Below are 18585 nucleotides of genomic sequence, written 5' to 3' on the forward strand. Positions count from 1 at the left end.
TGTCTAATGTTACGAAAAATGTAACATCCAAAGTGTACAAAAAAACAAAAACACAAGATTATGACGGAAATGATATTTTAAAGGGTAACTTAGGTCTTCTTTATAATTGTGGGACACAAAATGGCGACAATAAGACGACGAATGTGATATGTGTATATTTTTGTGAAATTTCTATGGAATTCCACGATGTTTTGTCGTCTGTATTTATCACGGCATCTCCTGCAAAGACAGATCTTCGATAAAGTACCCAAAAATTTGAAACATAATTTACAACTGCATTGGTGGCCGATACAATCAGGTATGAATATCCCATCTCGTGTATTGTCTATATTGAAAATGAGAGATGGAAATTAGTTACAATATTTGTTTATTGTTGTGTTAATTTTATTGTCATTCGCTCTCCGGGGTAGAACTCAGAGAAATGCATTTTTATGGCGAATGACGATTAAACATGATCAATTGTCTGTCTTTCCAGGGCTTGGTTTTAGAGAAATACTCGAGCGTAGATAAAAATTATAATATTTATGAAATTATGAGTGAAAATAAGTTCTATTATTTGCCAGTGTACACTTTATATATAATACGATATACTCATAAATAAATATTATATAATAGTATACATATTTTATTCAGTATGATATTATATAAGGTGTAGGCTACATTCAGTGATTTTGTTATTGTGTTTGGATTTTGAAATTAAAAATGAACACTAGTGTAATAAATTATAGTATTAGATTATCAATGAGTCATGTAGACAGTAGGGTGACTTTTTCTTTATATTTACATTACTTTTGTTGAGAGCCGTAACAGAGAAGTATGTAAATGAAATTGTCTCCATATCAATCATGCAAGATCTCACAGAGCCTACTAGAAGGTACTTGGGATGCAGGTTAAGGAGGGATGAAATCTGGTATTAGTGATTTCCACCATATTTATTCTTGGGAGACCTTGTGAAATTCCTGGGGAACTTAGAAAGATTTTACCATAGATGTGTTTTCAATTTTTAAATTTGAATCGTAATCTGAAAGTGAAATTTTTAGTCAGTGTTTTTGCTGAGGTTTTGTAACCCTATTAACAGGAAGGGGGAAAGGGGTAAAAATAGCAGTGTTCCAACAGAATCTATCCCGATTTCATTTGGGAACCCTGTTAAAATGACATGGGAATCACAGTAGATTTTACTTCCTTACCAACCACAGCAAAAACACTGTTAGTAATTCAATTACGACTTCAGTCTTCATTATTTCATTTTCTTCTCTTTGTAACTATATGTTCATTCATCAATTTCCAGTTTGTGCAAGTGGTCAATACCACACACTATATAGAGAATGGCATTCATTCCAATGCAACAACTCATGGCATGGCTGCTGTTGTAAAACACCACGATACACTTACAACTATTCAATCAGAACTGCCAGTTCTAACAAGAGTCCAAATGATAGAGAGTCTTCCGCCAAGCAGGAAAACAAGATTACAACACCAGAGTCAGATGTGACCGATACTGATAAAACAACAAGAAATGTGCAATCAGAAAAAGTAGACCAACATTCAGATGCAATAGTTAAAGGTAGGAATCAGTTTGGAAGAAAAGTTCAGCCATTCTACTTCTATTTTACAGTTTTCTATGGTGTACACACTATCTTTCTCCAATGCCATGTTTATGATATCCTGTAATATGATAAAACAATTTATAGAGCACCTGCTGGCAGTATCCACTGGCAATATCCACTGGCACTTTACAGATATCATGCTCATATAAAATAAGCTCTTCGTGGAAAAAGCAGGTCTTAAAACATGCCATTCCTGTTTCAAAAGTTCCAATACATGATCCTGTATAGATCGCAATGGATTGTAAATGTACCATGGACTACAAATTAGTTATTTGAGACTTGGTTTTTGTGCATGATGCTAAGATTGTTTGATATTTTGTGTTGTCTGTCAAACTAAATTGTCAAATTTCATTTCTATCCAGATGCAATTGCTTGCTTAAATGCTTGCTTGTTTGCTTGCTTGCTTGCTTGCTTGCTTGCTTGCTTGCTTGCTTGCTTGATTGATTGATTGATTGATTGATTGATTGATTGATTGATTGATTGATTGATTGATTGATTGATTGATTGATTGATTGATTGAAGGTAACTTAGCTGTCCATATTTTGCTATGTTGTCCAAGGAGAGTATACCTAGCTTTGCATATCTAATACTAAATCATTGTGTACTCAATTTGCAGTCAAACCTTTCATTGGTAGAAGACAACGGATTGACAAAAGCAAAAAATACACAGACAATAACACAATTACAACTGTTCGAGCCATGAATGAATACTTTTTGAAATCTAGGTATGTACATCTCTACATTTATAGTGTTTATATCTGAGATAATGGATATGACAGAGTGTTTTGTTTAAGGTGGTACTAGACATTAGTGGGTACTATCTTTTTAAAAAATGGATCTTAGACCCATGGTTGGATCATTCCTGTTTAGTGAAATGTGGAATTTTGTTCTCATCATTGTGATTGGTTGTTTGATCACTCTTATTGTAATTTACTACTAAACCAGAGTGACTGTAGAGTTCAAATTAAGAAGCACAATGTTTTTACATCTTTCATAAGCTTTTTGTGACAAATTACATAAAACAGAATGCAGACACTGATAGTGTGCAAACATACAAAATGATACATCTCACAGTGATCACAAATCAACATCACTGTCTGATGAAACAAGGAAGATTAACACACAAAACTGTTTACTTATGTTCACAGTGAGATAAAATGTAACATTTGATTTCATGTACATGCATGCTATCAGTGCCTGTATTTTCTTTGTGCAATTCATAACAAAAAATGTACTATGAGATGTAAAATACACCATGCTGTCCAGTTGAAACTCTATAGTGTTTCAGGTTTTGTAGTATTTGCCTGGATGTGGAAATTCTTCAACTGACTGTTCACTATGTTAAAAAGCAGATAATTAGATACATGCAAAGCAGATAATTAGATACATGCAAAGCAGATAATTAGATACATGCAAATCAAAGAACAAAGAAGTGAGTATGAAATGATTCAGATTTTTCTCTCAATTGTACAATTGCAGTGACTTGGATGATCTGAGGAAAACAGCAAGAAGAAGTCCATATAGGGAAGAAGAAGGGGACACACCTATGATGGTGTACCTCAGGTCAGATGTGGAAGCCAGGTAGGCAACTTTACTCAAAGAAAAAATAAAGTGAACTATGTATTTGTAATATTTGGATTAGAATTAGCGTAGATAGACAACTTTAATCTCTAGACAACTTTAATCTCGTCCAAAATTTAATAAAAATAAAGGGAACTATGTTTTGTGATATTTGGAAGAGAAGTAATATTTATTAGTCAAATTGATGGCCAAAACTTAATAACAGAAGAGAGATAGATGATCAAGACATTTCATTGTTTATGCTTTCCTTTTTGCAGGGCTATGGAAGTATGGGGAAGTAAGGCAGCACTAGACAGGGAGAGGAAAAAGAAACAGCAGCAACGAGAAATTTACAAAGAACGTAAGGATCCATTCCATATCACATCTTGATAATTGAGTTATAAATTACATGGGTGTTCAACATTGGGTGTATAGTATAAAACTTAGTTTGTGAGATACAGACATTTGTGCCATGCTCAGCCAGAAAAAAAAATCACTATATTACTGCATAACTCAAAAACTTCAATACATAGACTGTATTCAAGTGTCTAACCCCATGTAACCACATGTAAGTTTTCTTGTATGAGTGACCATTGACCTTTACCTTGACGCGTAAAGAGTAGACCATCACAATTAAGTTATTACATACATATTGCAGACACTTTCTTTTAAATAATATCTCCATTCAGTCACATAGAAGTAAAGTATTTGAATGGGTCTATGTCTTCTACGAAGACCTGTCTACTTTTGTATGAAAAATGTGGAATCTTTGATCTCTTTGTGCATGCTTACTACTCCTGTGAGTATTATGTCTGTAGAAGTTTGTGTAATGTCTAGTATGCTCAACACATTTATGTATTCTAAAACATGTATTTCTCATTACAGATGCATTTCTGTTGAAGAAAGCTATAAGGGAGCATTCTCAGTTCTACACAAAAACACAGGTAGAGGGTCCATATATACATGGTCCTGGTAGAGATCAATTGTTAAAGGTATTCTTGCATGCAAAGTTATGCTAGCTTCCATAGTAATTCAAATTACATTTCTCTATGCATACCTGCATAGTGCATCTTTTCACTATTATTAAATTCCAGCCACCATCTCAAACAGTGTAGATGTTCATTAAGATATGTCATCTATAGAATCAGAAACAGATCTAGGGGTTTTGATACACAACTCACTGAAACTGAAACTGCATATCGCAGCGGAGGTAAATAAGGCAAAACAAGTACTGGTATGGTAAAAAGAACAGTCCCCTGTAAATCAAAGGATATTTTATTGCCACTCTATAAATCATTAGTTCGTCTGCACCTTGACTATGCTTCCCCAGTGTGGTCCCCACATGTAAGTAGGGATATTGTATTATTGGAAAAAGTGCAGTGTTGGTTCACCAGGATGATTCTGCAGCTTGGTGGCTTGAATTATGAGGATAGGGAGGATGGGATAGGTTATGCATATTGAAACTGACAACTTTAGAAACCAGACGGATCAGCAGATTTGCTGGAAGTGTATAAACTTTTCCATGGGCATACTCTCGTTGATCCAGTTGTGTTTTTCAACGTATCTACTTCGACAACAAGAGGACACAGTTTGAAATTATTTAAGGACCGATCCAGATTGGATATACGTAAATATTTTTTCAGTCAACGTGTCGTAGACATTTGGAACAGTTTACCAGAAAGGGTTATTGCTAATTCATCAGTTAATCATTTTAAAGTGTGTATTGATAACCACCCCAGAACAGTAAGGAGTCTTTAAAAGCCTCAATGGCTTCCTACCCTACGTAAATTCACAGTAAATTCGCGGTAAATTTCCAGTTAACCATTTATCTCAAATGAAAACAACAAACACCTTTGTATAAAAGTCATATAATTACTCCCCTTCACTCTATCTGTGCATGTTTTAGTATGTTAGCACTTGTAGGGTTACAACATGGCTGTCTGTAATTTACCTGGTTTAGGTATTTAGGTGCTTTACTAGTATCAGACATGGTGGTGGTGGTAGTGGTGGTGGTGGTGGTGGTGGTGGTGGTGGTGGTGGTGGCGGTGGTGGCGGTGGTGGTGTTAGTGGTGGTGGTGGTGGTGGTGTTGTTAGTGGTGGTGGCGGTGGTGGTGGTGGCGGCGGTGGTTACATATTTAAGTCATTGTGAATTTACATATGATATATGTACAGTTTTACTATTCATGATTGATATCAAGAAAAATGTGTACATTCTGCAATTATAGATTTTGTGAAATATTAGAACATGTCTATTCTATTAATGTAATCAGATGTATCTACTATATCTTTCATTCAGTATTTACAGCATGATGTGAAATCTTCATTTGACTCTTCTTTATGAGTATTAATAACTTATAACTTTAATAAGCATGTAGATTTTCTCTGTGCTCTGATTCATACATTTCAGCACTAAAAGTATGCATGACGAGAGTTAGAATTATTTGTGGTATATACTCCTGGACAATTTGATATATTATGGTTGCCATCATAACAGATATTAGTATTATATATCCTATCTGTTTTAGTCATGTTATTACAAACTTTCATAATATACACATGTATATGTCAAAGATTTGATTACCAGGATCATTGTATTTACCAATTAAAATCTGATGTAGTAATACACCTCTATAGAGAGTCTATTTCTGTATTATGTCTCAGACCACCAGATTATGAGATTATGAGATTATGCCCAAGGGGTACTCCCGCATTGTCCAAATATTTTCACCACATTTTCATGTGGCCCAAGTTGAAAACATCTGCCCATGTACAATCCAAAAATGGACCCATTGTTAGGAATTTTCAGTCATAAACAGACCCATGGTTATGGACCACACATGGCAGGAAGTAAGTGCCTCCTTCCTGGTAAATAAAGAAAAATCTATTCGTATTACTACATCAGGTTGTATATATACAAATTTAGAATTCTAAGTAATCTCACCAGTAGAATATTTAATTTTATTTAGTTCAGATATAATACATATAGAGTGAAGTTTACCTAGTAGTAAAATTGTTTTAATGTTTCACTTAGTCTTATAAAGTTACTTTTTAGCAGCTGTTCATAGATACAGTCACATACAGTGTTGTCAATAAAAATGTAAATTTCATGTCTACAGAAACAGAAAAATCACACCTGTTTAGATTTATTGATATTGTGGCGAGAACTCAATTAAGTTTATTATGTGGTTAATGTTAACACAACATTACATCAGGCCATAACTTTCGCCCCATTAACCCAGAGATGAAGCTATCTGGCTTGATTATTTTGTTCTCCATGTCAGTATATACTGAGCCAGATAGCCAAGTCTTTAGGATATTACACCATATAGATATGGTACTTGGCAGTGATATGATAGCCAAGTCTTTTGGATATTACACCTTATAGACATGGTACTTGGCAGTGATATGATAGCCAAGTATTTTGGATATTACACCATATAGACATGGTACTTGGCAGTGATATGATAGCCAAGTCTTTTGGATATTACACCATATAGACATGTTACTTGGCAGTGATATGATAGCCAAGTCTTTTGGATATTACACCATATAGACATGGTACTTGGCAGTGATATGATAGCCAAGTCTTTTGGATATTACACCATATAGACATGGTACTTGGCAGTGATATGATAGCCAAGTCCTTTGGATATTACACCATATAGACATGGTACTTGGCAGTGATATGATAGCCAAGTCTTTTGGATATTACACCATATAGACATGTTACTTGGCAGTGATATGATAGCCAAGTCTTTTGGATATTACACCATATAGACATGGTACTTGGCAGTGATATGATAGCCAAGTCTTTTGGATATTACACCATATAGACATGGTACTTGGCAGTGATATGATAGCCAAGTCTTTAGGATATTACACCATATAGACATGGTACTTGGCAGTGATATGATAGCCAAGTCTTTAGGATATTACACCATATAGACATGGTACTTGGCAGTGATATGATAGCCAAGTCCTTTGGATATTACACCATATAGACATGGTACTTGGCAGTGATATGATAGCCAAGTCTTTTGGATATTACCCCATATAGACATGGTACTTGGCAGTGATATGATAGCCAAGTCTTTTGGATATGGCACCATATAGACATGGTACTTGGCAGTGATATGATAGCCAAGTCTTTTGGATATTACACCATATAGACATGGTACTTGGCAGTGATATGATAGCCAAGTCTTTAGGATATTACACCATATAGACATGCATGGTACTTGGTAGTGATATGATAGCCAAGTCTTTAGGATATTACACCATATAGACATGGTACTTGGCAGTGATATATAAGTGTCAAAGTTAGTCACCAGGAAAGACATTTGTGACATAGCAGTTCATGGTTTCAATTACATCAATGAAATTGTTGAATGGGGTGCCAGCAACAATATAAAATAGTCATTGAAACAATTGGGGTTTCTATGTTTCGTGTACATCTATCTACACAGCAAACGCTACACTCTTACTGTTAGTGCTGTATCCCATCAATGCTGTAATTCTATTCATATCAATACCTTGATTTGTCCTAATGGTGTAAATTCTTTGGATTGTAATTCTTACAGCCCCAGGAGAGTATGCTGCAAGGATCTGGACGAGTGGTACTCATTGCCATAGCAATGTAAGTCTTACATCCTGTCAAGGAATTCTTACATTGTCAGTCATAGATAGAAAGGGATGAGTTGGAGAATCTCTGTGAATTGGGGGTGGGGGTTGGGGTTGGAACGTGAGTTAATACTGATGAGGGTCTAAAGAAGAGGTAGTATAAGTGATGGGAAGGGAGAAAGTGTTAGACCCCCACAACACTCACTCTTTAAATGTCCATGCCATTACACTTCATAAAATATATTTAATTTGTATTTCTGTATATTGGGATTTAATATTGTATCAAAATGTTAAAATGATTCTACACTTTGATACTATTCCCAAATATTTTTCTTCATTCTGCCAAGGAAAACATGAGTGATCTACTAAGGGGGCCTTGTCACTACAAGTCATAGACAAGTAGTGTCTAAAGCCTTTAGGTCATAAGTAGTTGCCAGATCAATGAAGACAGAATGTTGGGGAGTAATGTAATTATACCTGCACAAGTATGATTTATGAAATATGGAAAAATTAATTAATTATGATTTTTAAAAATCTGACTATTTTGAGCACCACAGCAGCAATGTCAGTTGTGATATAGAACCAGCATATAAATTCCACAGTTTTTGCTCAAGGGTGTTCAACTTGGTTTGCATATGGTATGATATGTAAATTAGTATGTGTTCTATTTAAATGGCTTATACACGCACGGAAAAGAAATTTATACTAAACAGTAAATAATATACATATCTTTTCTTCTTTGTTTCAGTAATGGTGCTAATTTTATCTTCAAGATGATAGCATGGTTGTATTCTGGATCTGCTAGTATATTTTCTGAAGCTATTCATTCTCTAGCGGATACATGTAATCAAATTATCCTGGCTTTTGGAATCCGTCATTCCATTAGGAGGCCATCAGCTGACCATCCGTAAGCTACTTTGCAGTAGTTTTATTTCCTGTAATTGTTTCAATAATTTTGTAGGGAAAGCAGGAGACACCAAGATACACTTACTTACCACCCTACTATATTCATGACTCCTAAGTGCTTATTACCTTCAGATAAATGGTCATGAATACTATTATTTATCTAATACATCATTACATGTGCATGTCTGCTAACTCCCATGAGGCAACACTGGACCATTGCCAAGACAGTCACATAAACAATGGATGTGAAACCATATTCAATATGATGTTTCTTGGCAATCACGCAAATATATGTGATGTGAAATTATGAAATGACTCTTCAGAACCCAAGGTTTATGAAAATGCCTTTATTTGTTGGAGTTGCATTCCCCTTTTAAGTGTTTTCAAAATAACTCTCACCCAGACCTTACAGTCTTTTATTTGTTCAAGCTTCAATGATAGATTTTTAATCTTAGTCTCTGTAAATCAATTGATATGTTCTCTGTTCTTGCACAACATAGATATGGTTTCACCAACATGAGATATGTATCATCTCTGATCAGTGGAGTAGGTATATTCTGTCTGGGTGCAGGTCTGTCTGTCTATCATGGTATCACAGGACTATTAGATCCTAAACCAATAGAATCTCTCATCTGGGTGTATTGTATCTTAGCAGGATCTCTGCTTTCAGAAGGTGGTAAGTAAATGTGAACATGCAAAGTGTCATTTTAATGAAAGAATTACCTAGCCAAATATTTCTCCAGTAAATAGCGCCCTCTAGAGAAACTTTTATAAACTTTCAGTGACAGGCTGGCGGCAAAGAATTCTGAACATCCACATGTATTGTGAATCTGGATGTATGTGTATGAAGCCCATAAAATGTTAGCTGGTACTGTGGTTTAACTACACTAATACACTACTGAATAATGTAAATTTTATGAGCTTCAGCTACCCTTGTAGTCTATTTCTCATTTCAGCTACCCTGATAGTCTGTATTTCTAATTACAGCTACCCTGATAGTCTGTATTTCTAATTACAGCTACCCTGATAGTCTGTATATCCATTACAGCTACCCTGATAGTCTATATTTCTAATTACAGCTACCCTGATAGTCTATATTTTTTATTTCAACCCTGATAGTCTATATTTCTAATTACAGCTACCCTGATAGTCTGTATTTCTAATTACAGCTACCCTGATAGTCTGTATTTCTAATTACAGCTACCCTGATAGTCTGTATATCCATTACAGCTACCCTAATAGTCTGTATATCCATTACAGCTACCCTGATAGTCTGTATTTCTAATTACAGCTACCCTGATAGTCTATATTTCTAATTTCAGCTACCCTGATAGTCTGTATTTCTAATTACAGCTACCCTGATAGTCTGTATATCTCATTACAGCTACCCTGATAGTCTATATTTCTAATTACAGCTACCCTGATAGTCTATTTCTAATTACAGCTACCCTGATAGTCTGTATATCTAATTACAGCTACCCTGATAGTCTATATTTTTTATTTCAACCCTGATAGTCTATATTTCTAATTACAGCTACCCTGATAGTCTGTATTTCTAATTACAGCTACCCTGATAGTCTATATTTGTTATTCCAGCTACCCTGCATAGTCTGTATTTCTAATTACAGCTACCCTGATAGTCTGTATATCTAATTACAGCTACCCTGATAGTCTGTATTTCTAATTACAGCTACCCTGATAGTCTGTTTCTTATTTCAGCTACCCTCATAGCCTGTATTTCTAATTACAGCTACCCTGATAGTCTGTATATCTCATTACAGCTGTCCTGATAGTCTGTATATCTCATTACAGCTACCCTGATAGTCTGTATATCTCATTTCAGCAACTCTGATAGTCTGTATATCTCATTACAGCTACCCTGATAGTCTGTATATCTCATTTCAGCAACTCTGATAGTCTGTATATCTAATTACAGCTACCCTGATAGTCTGTATTTCTAATTACAGCTATCCTGATAGTCTGTATTTCTAAGTACAGCTATCCTGATAGTCTGTATTTCTCATTACAGCTACCCTGATAGTCTGTATATCTAATTACAGCTACCCTGATAGTCTGTATATCTCATTACAGCTACCCTTATAGTCTGTATTTCTCATTACAGCTACCCTGATAGTCTGTATATCTAATTACAGCTACCCTGATAGTCTGTATATCTCATTACAGCTACCCTGATAGTCTGTATATCTCATTACAGCTACCCTGATAGTCTGTATTTCTCATTACAGCTACCCTGATAGTCTGTATTTCTTATTTCAACCCTGATGGTCTGTGTATTTCTAATTTCAGCTACCCTGATAGTGGCATTCAATGCTATTAGGAAGAGTGCACGGAAGACAGGACAGTCACTCCAAACATACAGTGAGTAATAATAATAAGATATTATTCCCCAATATATTTTCCATGTTCAGGTGAGGAAATCATGAGTGACCTAAGGAGCCTTGAGACTATGAATATTAAGACGAGTAGTGACAAACCTATATGTGATTATTTTCTGATTGAATGATGAAAAACATTGGAGTATAATATAATCATACCTGTGCATGCTTGATTTAAAAAAATGAGGTAAAATAATAGTGATTTTGAATGCTTTGACTCATATTTCAAGCATCACAAAACCAATGGTATCTGATGTACATTGTCATGATGTACAATGACTTGGGTGTAAATTGTATAGTTTCTGTTTGAACATGTACAACTTGGGTTGTATGTGGAATAATAATCAGATAAGAGATAAGAACAAAAATATACTATCCTTCATTTCCAAAAAACATACCACCCTATTTTTATATAATGTATGTATTGTATAGAATGGGTCTGTTCGGTAGAAAGTTGTCTTCCAAGACAGAAACTTTTGTTACTTTGCAATAATAAGGGTCAGTTGTCATGATGTATACCATAGCAAGTTTCTTTGTGGCACCAAACGTTACCAGTAGTTTTCAAGAAAATGATGATACAGACAGAGACACAGATAGATAACATAACCACAACTACCTCTCCCTTATTAGGTGGTAAAGAATCAGTGATGGCTTGCAAATTCTGAATGTATGTGAATCTCTCATAAGTCACTTCTGTTTGTTTTCAGTTCGGTATGCTCGTGATCCTAGTGTTAATGTAGTACTTTTAGAAGACACGGCAGCTGTATTGGGTGTAATAGTAGCAGCATCATGTATGGGTCTGACATCATACACAGGAAATCCAGTCTATGACTCTGTAGGTTCAATAGCAGTTGGTGGAATTCTCAGTGTTGTCGCTACATTCCTTATTTACAGCAATGCTGAAGTTCTACTAGGCCGTGCCATACCTGATGATGCTGTCAGAAAGATTAGTGAAGTTTTAGAAAATGATGTCATGGTAAGGTAAGTGTAAACCCAGTGAAATGTGCTGATGTAAGAGAGAAAGTAATAATTATGTCCCTAAGGTATAATTACAAAATGTCATGGTTCAAGATGTGTGAAGATAATGTCTGTCTTCTTATTATAACTACAGAGAATAACAGTTAGTTGAGTCAGCTTATTATGTGTTGAAAACGTATGTCATCTTCATCACTAATCATTATGTGGTCTGTACAGCTATATTATCATGTGTGTCCATTCACATGTACATTTGGCAATCTATTTTTGTGTGTATCCAGGCATTTTCTTTAACTACAAAGGGCTTAAAAGATGGTAATATCATTCTAATTTTAAAGTAAATTTCTGAAATAGGTTTCACAGAGACCAGTTACCTGGTATGATTAGTCATCTACTGTACTATGTTTGTGCTTCAAATTTTCTCAACAAACTGAAAGTTGTAGTCTTTTCTTCTGTAGTAATTCCACTTCGCCAATTTTCAGAGGAGGCAGTCCAGAATGTCCTCTATACCTATAACATAATTGGATCCACAAAAAACTACTTGGTCTGACTTCTTGGTCAGACATATAAATAATAATGTATAGAATCTGTAGCGAGAGGTGTAGACAGGACTCTGTTCATGTTACAGTAATGTATATCAATTTAATTCTTTACAACGGGTAACAGTCAACTAAAGTGTTTTCACTACTTGCTTGTTATCAGTGTTTGTTTATGTTTTATAGAGGTGTGCATGATATCAAAGCCACTGATATGGGTGTAAATACAGTCCGATTTAAAGCAGAGGTTGACTTTGATGGTAGAGAAATCACCAAATCCTACATGGACACTCAAGATTTACAGCTTCTACTTGAGGTAAACTCATCTTTCATTGTATTCCATCTTTACAAACAAATGCGGTATTTAATGGAGCACAACCAATGACACCTGTAAATGGTACTTTCTTCTGAGATGACAGGGTTATATAAAAACTTTGAACCAAGTACATGTATGCATAGAGGAGAAATTATGGTAAAATTTTGGCAAACATGGGTACATATAAAATTTTAACCTTTATGGTCTGAGACTGTTTGAGATATAAGCTGTGAAAAAAAATTATCACAGATATGTTCACTTACAGTGTTTCAAAATTTTCATGTTATTTTCAAGTTATGCAGAATCTGTAGCTATTATATTTATGTACACAGCACCATGGCATTTTTATCAGAATCTGTAACTATTATATATATGTACATAGCACCATGGCATTTTTATCAGAATCTGTAACTATTATATATATGTACACAGCACCATGGCATTTTTATCAGAATCTGTAGCTATCATATTTATGTACACAGCACCATGGTATTTTTATCAGAATCTGTAGCTATCATATTTATGTACACAGCACCATGGCATTTTTATCAGAATCTGTAGCTATCATATTTATGTACACAGCACCATGGCATTTTTTATCAGAATCTGTAGCTATCATATTTATGTACACAGCACCATGGCATTTTTATCAGAATCTGTAACTATCATAATGTACATAGCACCATGGTATTTTTATCAGAATCTGTAACTATCATATTTATGTACACAGCACCATGGTATTTTTATCAGAATCTGTAACTATCATGTACACAGCACCATGGCATTTTTATCAGAATCTGTAGCTATCATATTTATGTACACAGCACCATGGTATTTTTATCAGAATCTGTAGCTATCATGTACACAGCACCATGGCATTTTTATCAGAATCTGTAGCTATCATATTTATGTACACAGCACCATGGTATTTTTATCAGAATCTGTAGCTATCATGTACACAGCACCATGGCATTTTTATCAGAATCTGTAGCTATCATATTTATGTACACAGCACCATGGCATTTTTATCAGAATCTGTAGCTATCATATTTATGTACACAGCACCATGGCATTTTTATCAGAATCTGTAGCTATCATATTTATGTACACAGCACCATGGTATTTTTATCAGAATCTGTAGCTATCATCTACATAGCACCATGGCATTTTTATCAGAATCTGTAGCTATCATATTTATGTACACAGCACCATGGCATTTTTATCAGAGACAATTATTAACATTACATTGTAATGAAATTCAGCATGCATACAAGCACTGACATTATACAATATAGAAACATAGAAACATGACTAACCTATGATTGATAACACAAGGTTTTCTTGATACTGACAGACTATTATGCCATGAGTTATTGAAAAAATGTTATCTTTACACTTACAAGTAAATAATGTTCTTGTGCTTGTTATGTTGATGTTGTACATGTGTACATAACATTCATGAATGTTAACATTGTTTAGTTGTCAGAAATAACAATCTTAAACTTTTATTGTTACTTTGTTTAAGAAAACTCAAATCCATCCTCAGTTAATATCAAGAAAAGGAAAATGAGGGAGTCATCATTAGATTTTTGAAATAGAAGTCAAAATAATGTCAAAGTTTAGCCATTTTAGAATCCAATATAGCCATGATAGGTTGTTGATTTCCTTGAAAACAAGACAGTGAACCCCCCCCCCCCCCCCCCCCCATCCCCATCCCGTTATTATTTCAACATTCATATGGCAAAGTTTTAGGAGATTTGAATAACTTTGATTTTCTAGGAAATCTACCCCAGAAGCACATTTAACCTTAGTAAATATTTTAATAGCTACAGTTATTCATACAAGTCTGGTGAGAACACTTGAGTAAAATAAGTGCAGTTTTCTCTTCTGGATATGATTGTGTTCCTTATATCAATACAGTTCTTTTTATGAGTGCTATGAATTATTGATATCAATAAGGTCAAAATCCAGGAACTTAGCTATCTGAAGTTGGAGTTAACACAATTGTAAAACTAGTTCCTTAAAAAACAATCTAGACTGCCTTACAGAGGTCACATGCATACTGTGTATCTGTTTTTCAAAATATCTTGTGAAATAAGCTGATGTAGACATTTGAAGTGTGTAGTTTACCAAAGCAAAATATCAATACAAAGTTAACAAGTCATGTTTTGTGATGTGCTCCAAAGGAAGTCAAATATTTTCTTATGAAGTTGTTAAAACTGTCATTCAGTGTCAAATATATTTTGTCATTTGTAACTTTTCCCTTTCTTGTGTCTGGCAATTGTTTATAATCCATGATTGAATTTCACATTTCATGTACATAGCAGTGAAGTAGTGATGTCATTACCTATCCCTTCCTGTAGTTTCAAGATCAAATACAGTTGTGTATATCTCAAAATAGAGTTAGAAATTGTGTGTTAGTGTTTTTGTTTGGATGATAGTAGGTAAAATCTATGGTCCCAATGTATTTTATAATAGTTTCCTTATCAAAATTGTGACATGTGCAAGATTTGGAAAACTGCAAGTTGTACCAGATTCTCAACAGAGTAACCATACTGTAGTTTATGTAATGTATATATTCCATATGTAGAATGATAGCATTTTCCCTTTATCTGTCAGGTTGTGAATGGATGTTTAATAACTAGTTGTTTTGTTCAACAGGAAGCAAGACAATTTGAATCCCTTGAAGACATGGAGTCATTTATGCTGAAGCATGGAGAGAGAATTGTAGATACTTTGGGAGCTGAAGTTGATAGGATAGAACGTGAACTCAAGGTATGTCAGTTTATAGGTAGGCTGTACAGTTTTGGCAACTGGACAGAACAAAATGTCTACATCAGTAATATCTACAGAGCTAAGAGAAATTACTTGCACAGTATTACGTACTTGAAGGATGCACAGTATTCTCCTTACAATATGAATACATCAGCAATGAACTGACCCTAAGCATTGTAATTTTCATTCATTCAGTGGCTATGCTTATCCATATAAATTTTTTTTTTTAAATTAAAAATGTGTTATTTGTTTTCCTCATTTTCTTTTCACAGAAACGTAACCCAGAAGTTCGCCATGTTGATCTAGAAGTTCTTTGATGATGTTTTTATTAAGAAGAAAGAGTTTTCAAATGTAATATATGCTGGTACTGTGGAGACAACTTATATATGAATATTAATTTTCATATTTTTTATGTTGTAAATATGAAATATGTATGCTGATCTGTATACAAAGATGTCTTAGTCCAATGAAAGCCTGATTTGGAATAAACATGAAAGTAATGAAAAAGAAAATTTCCAACATTATTTTTCTAAATTTGCCACCAATGTGAGTCAGGAAGTCTCAGTTGATTAATTAAAACCTTGCCAATACATCATCACATTTATGTTGTGTGACCTGCATGTAGGACAATACTCTATGCTGTGTGACCTGCATGTAAGACAATACTCTATGCTGTGTGGCCTGCATGTAAGACAATACTCTATGCTGTATGACCTGCATGTAGGACAATACTCTATGCTGTGTGACCTGCATGTAGGACAATACTCTATGCTGTGTGGCCTGCATGTAAGACAATACTCTATGCTGTATGACCTGCATGTAGGACAATACTCTATGCTGTGTGACCTGCATGTAGGACAATACTCTATGCTGTATGACCTGCATGTAAGACAATACTCTGTGCTGTATGACCTGCATGTAGGACAATACTCTATGCTGTGTGACCTGCATGTAGGACAATACTCTATGCTGTATGACCTGCATGTAAGACAATACTCTATGCTGTGTGACCTGCATGTAGGACAATACTCTATGCTGTGTGACCTGCATGTAGGACGATACTCTGTGCTGTATGACCTGCATGTAAGACAATACTCTATGCTGTGTGACCTGCATGTAGGAAAATACTCTATGCTGTGTGACCTGCGTGTAGGACAATACTCTATGCTGTATGACCTGCATGTAAGACAATACTCTATGCTGTGTGACCTGCATGTAGGACAATACTCTATGCTATGTGACCTGTGTGTAGGACAATACTCTATGCTGTATGACCTGCATGTAAGACAATACTCTATGCTGTGTGACCTGCGTGTAGGACAATACTCTATGCTGTGTGACCTGCATGTAAGACAATACGCTATGCTGTGTGACCTGTGTGTAGGACAATACTCTATGCTGTGTGACCTGCATGTAAGACAATACACTATGCTGTGTGACCTGCCTGTAGGACAATACTCTATGCTGTGTGACCTGCATGTAGGACAATACTCTATGCTATGTGACCTGTGTGTAGGACAATACTCTATGCTGTATGACCTGCATGTAAGACAATACTCTATGCTGTGTGACGTGCATGTAGGACAATACTCTATGCTGTGTGACATGCGTGTAGGACAATACTCTATGCTGTGTGACCTGTGTGTTGGACAATACTCTATGCTGTATGACCTGCATGTAAGACAATACTCTATGCTGTGTGACCTGCATGTAGGACAATACTCTATGCTATGTGACCTGTGTGTAGGACAATACTCTATGCTGTATGACCTGCATGTAAGACAATACTCTATGCTGTGTGACCTGCGTGTAGGACGATACTCTGTGCTGTATGACCTGCATGTAAGACAATACTCTATGCTGTGTGACCTGCATGTAGGAAAATACTCTATGCTGTGTGACCTGCGTGTAGGACAATACTCTATGCTGTATGACCTGCATGTAAGACAATACTCTATGCTGTGTGACCTGCATGTAGGACAATACTCTATGCTATGTGACCTGTGTGTAGGACAATACTCTATGCTGTATGACCTGCATGTAAGACAATACTCTATGCTGTGTGACCTGCGTGTAGGACAATACTCTATGCTGTGTGACCTGCATGTAAGACAATACGCTATGCTGTGTGACCTGTGTGTAGGACAATACTCTATGCTGTGTGACGTGCATGTAGGACAATACTCTATGCTGTGTGACATGCGTGTAGGACAATACTCTATGCTGTGTGACCTGCATGTAAGACAATACTCTATGCTGTGTGACCTGCATGTAAGACAATACTCTATGCTGTGTGACCTGCATGTAGGACAATACTCTATGCTGTATGACCTGCATGTAAGACAATACTCTATGCTGTGTGACCTGCGTGTAGGACAATACTCTATGCTGTGTGACCTGCATGTAAGACAATACGCTATGCTGTGTGACCTGTGTGTAGGACAATACTCTATGCTGTGTGACCTGCATGTAAGACAATACACTATGCTGTGTGACCTGCCTGTAGGACAATACTCTATGCTGTGTGACCTGCATGTAAGACAACACTCTATACTGTGTGACCTGCGTGTAGGACAATACTCTATGCTGTGTGACCTGCATGCAAGACAATACTCTATGCTGTATTTGTTCTGGAGAATTTCAGCTTTGGAAGTACCATGTAATTGATTTTGAGATTTTAAATAATCCCAGTTACTGCAACTACTTTATTAATTTCATAATTTCTTCTCTAATTATCTACATAATATTGTTCTTTCTAAAGCATACTATGGTCTACTATGTTGCCCATGGGTTTGACTTTCTAACTTTACACAATATCATAAGAACCAGTATGGTGAATCAGATAGTCAATTGCAAGTCTACAAGTCCACAAATTTAGTTTGTTGATAAACGAT

The 18585-nt window shown here is 35.4% G+C and overlaps 1 protein-coding gene across 2 annotated transcripts; it reads left to right on the forward strand.

The window, feature by feature from the left end:
• Window positions 1-131: 131 nt before the first annotated feature.
• Window positions 132-16387, forward strand: LOC144438801 (proton-coupled zinc antiporter SLC30A9, mitochondrial-like). 2 transcript variants are annotated; one of them, XM_078127976.1, is made up of 14 exons: window positions 132-298; window positions 1289-1564; window positions 2224-2332; window positions 3087-3188; window positions 3446-3528; window positions 4053-4159; window positions 7748-7803; window positions 8536-8694; window positions 9194-9369; window positions 11001-11072; window positions 11797-12070; window positions 12787-12916; window positions 15578-15691; window positions 15964-16387. In XM_078127976.1, exons 1-14 carry the CDS (start codon window positions 187-189, stop codon window positions 16006-16008), a joined length of 1815 nt encoding a protein of 604 aa, XP_077984102.1. In that variant the 5' UTR covers window positions 132-186; the 3' UTR covers window positions 16009-16387. The 2 variants fall into 2 exon arrangements, 1 of the variants encoding a protein (XP_077984102.1); XR_013481084.1 differs by lacking the exon at window positions 15964-16387 and having other exon boundaries at window positions 11797-12065; window positions 15578-15596.
• Window positions 16388-18585: the final 2198 nt, after the last annotated feature.

The sequence above is a fragment of the Glandiceps talaboti genome, chromosome 8 (genome assembly GCF_964340395.1).
Source record: "Glandiceps talaboti chromosome 8, keGlaTala1.1, whole genome shotgun sequence".
Classification (NCBI taxonomy): Eukaryota; Metazoa; Hemichordata; class Enteropneusta; family Spengelidae; genus Glandiceps; species Glandiceps talaboti.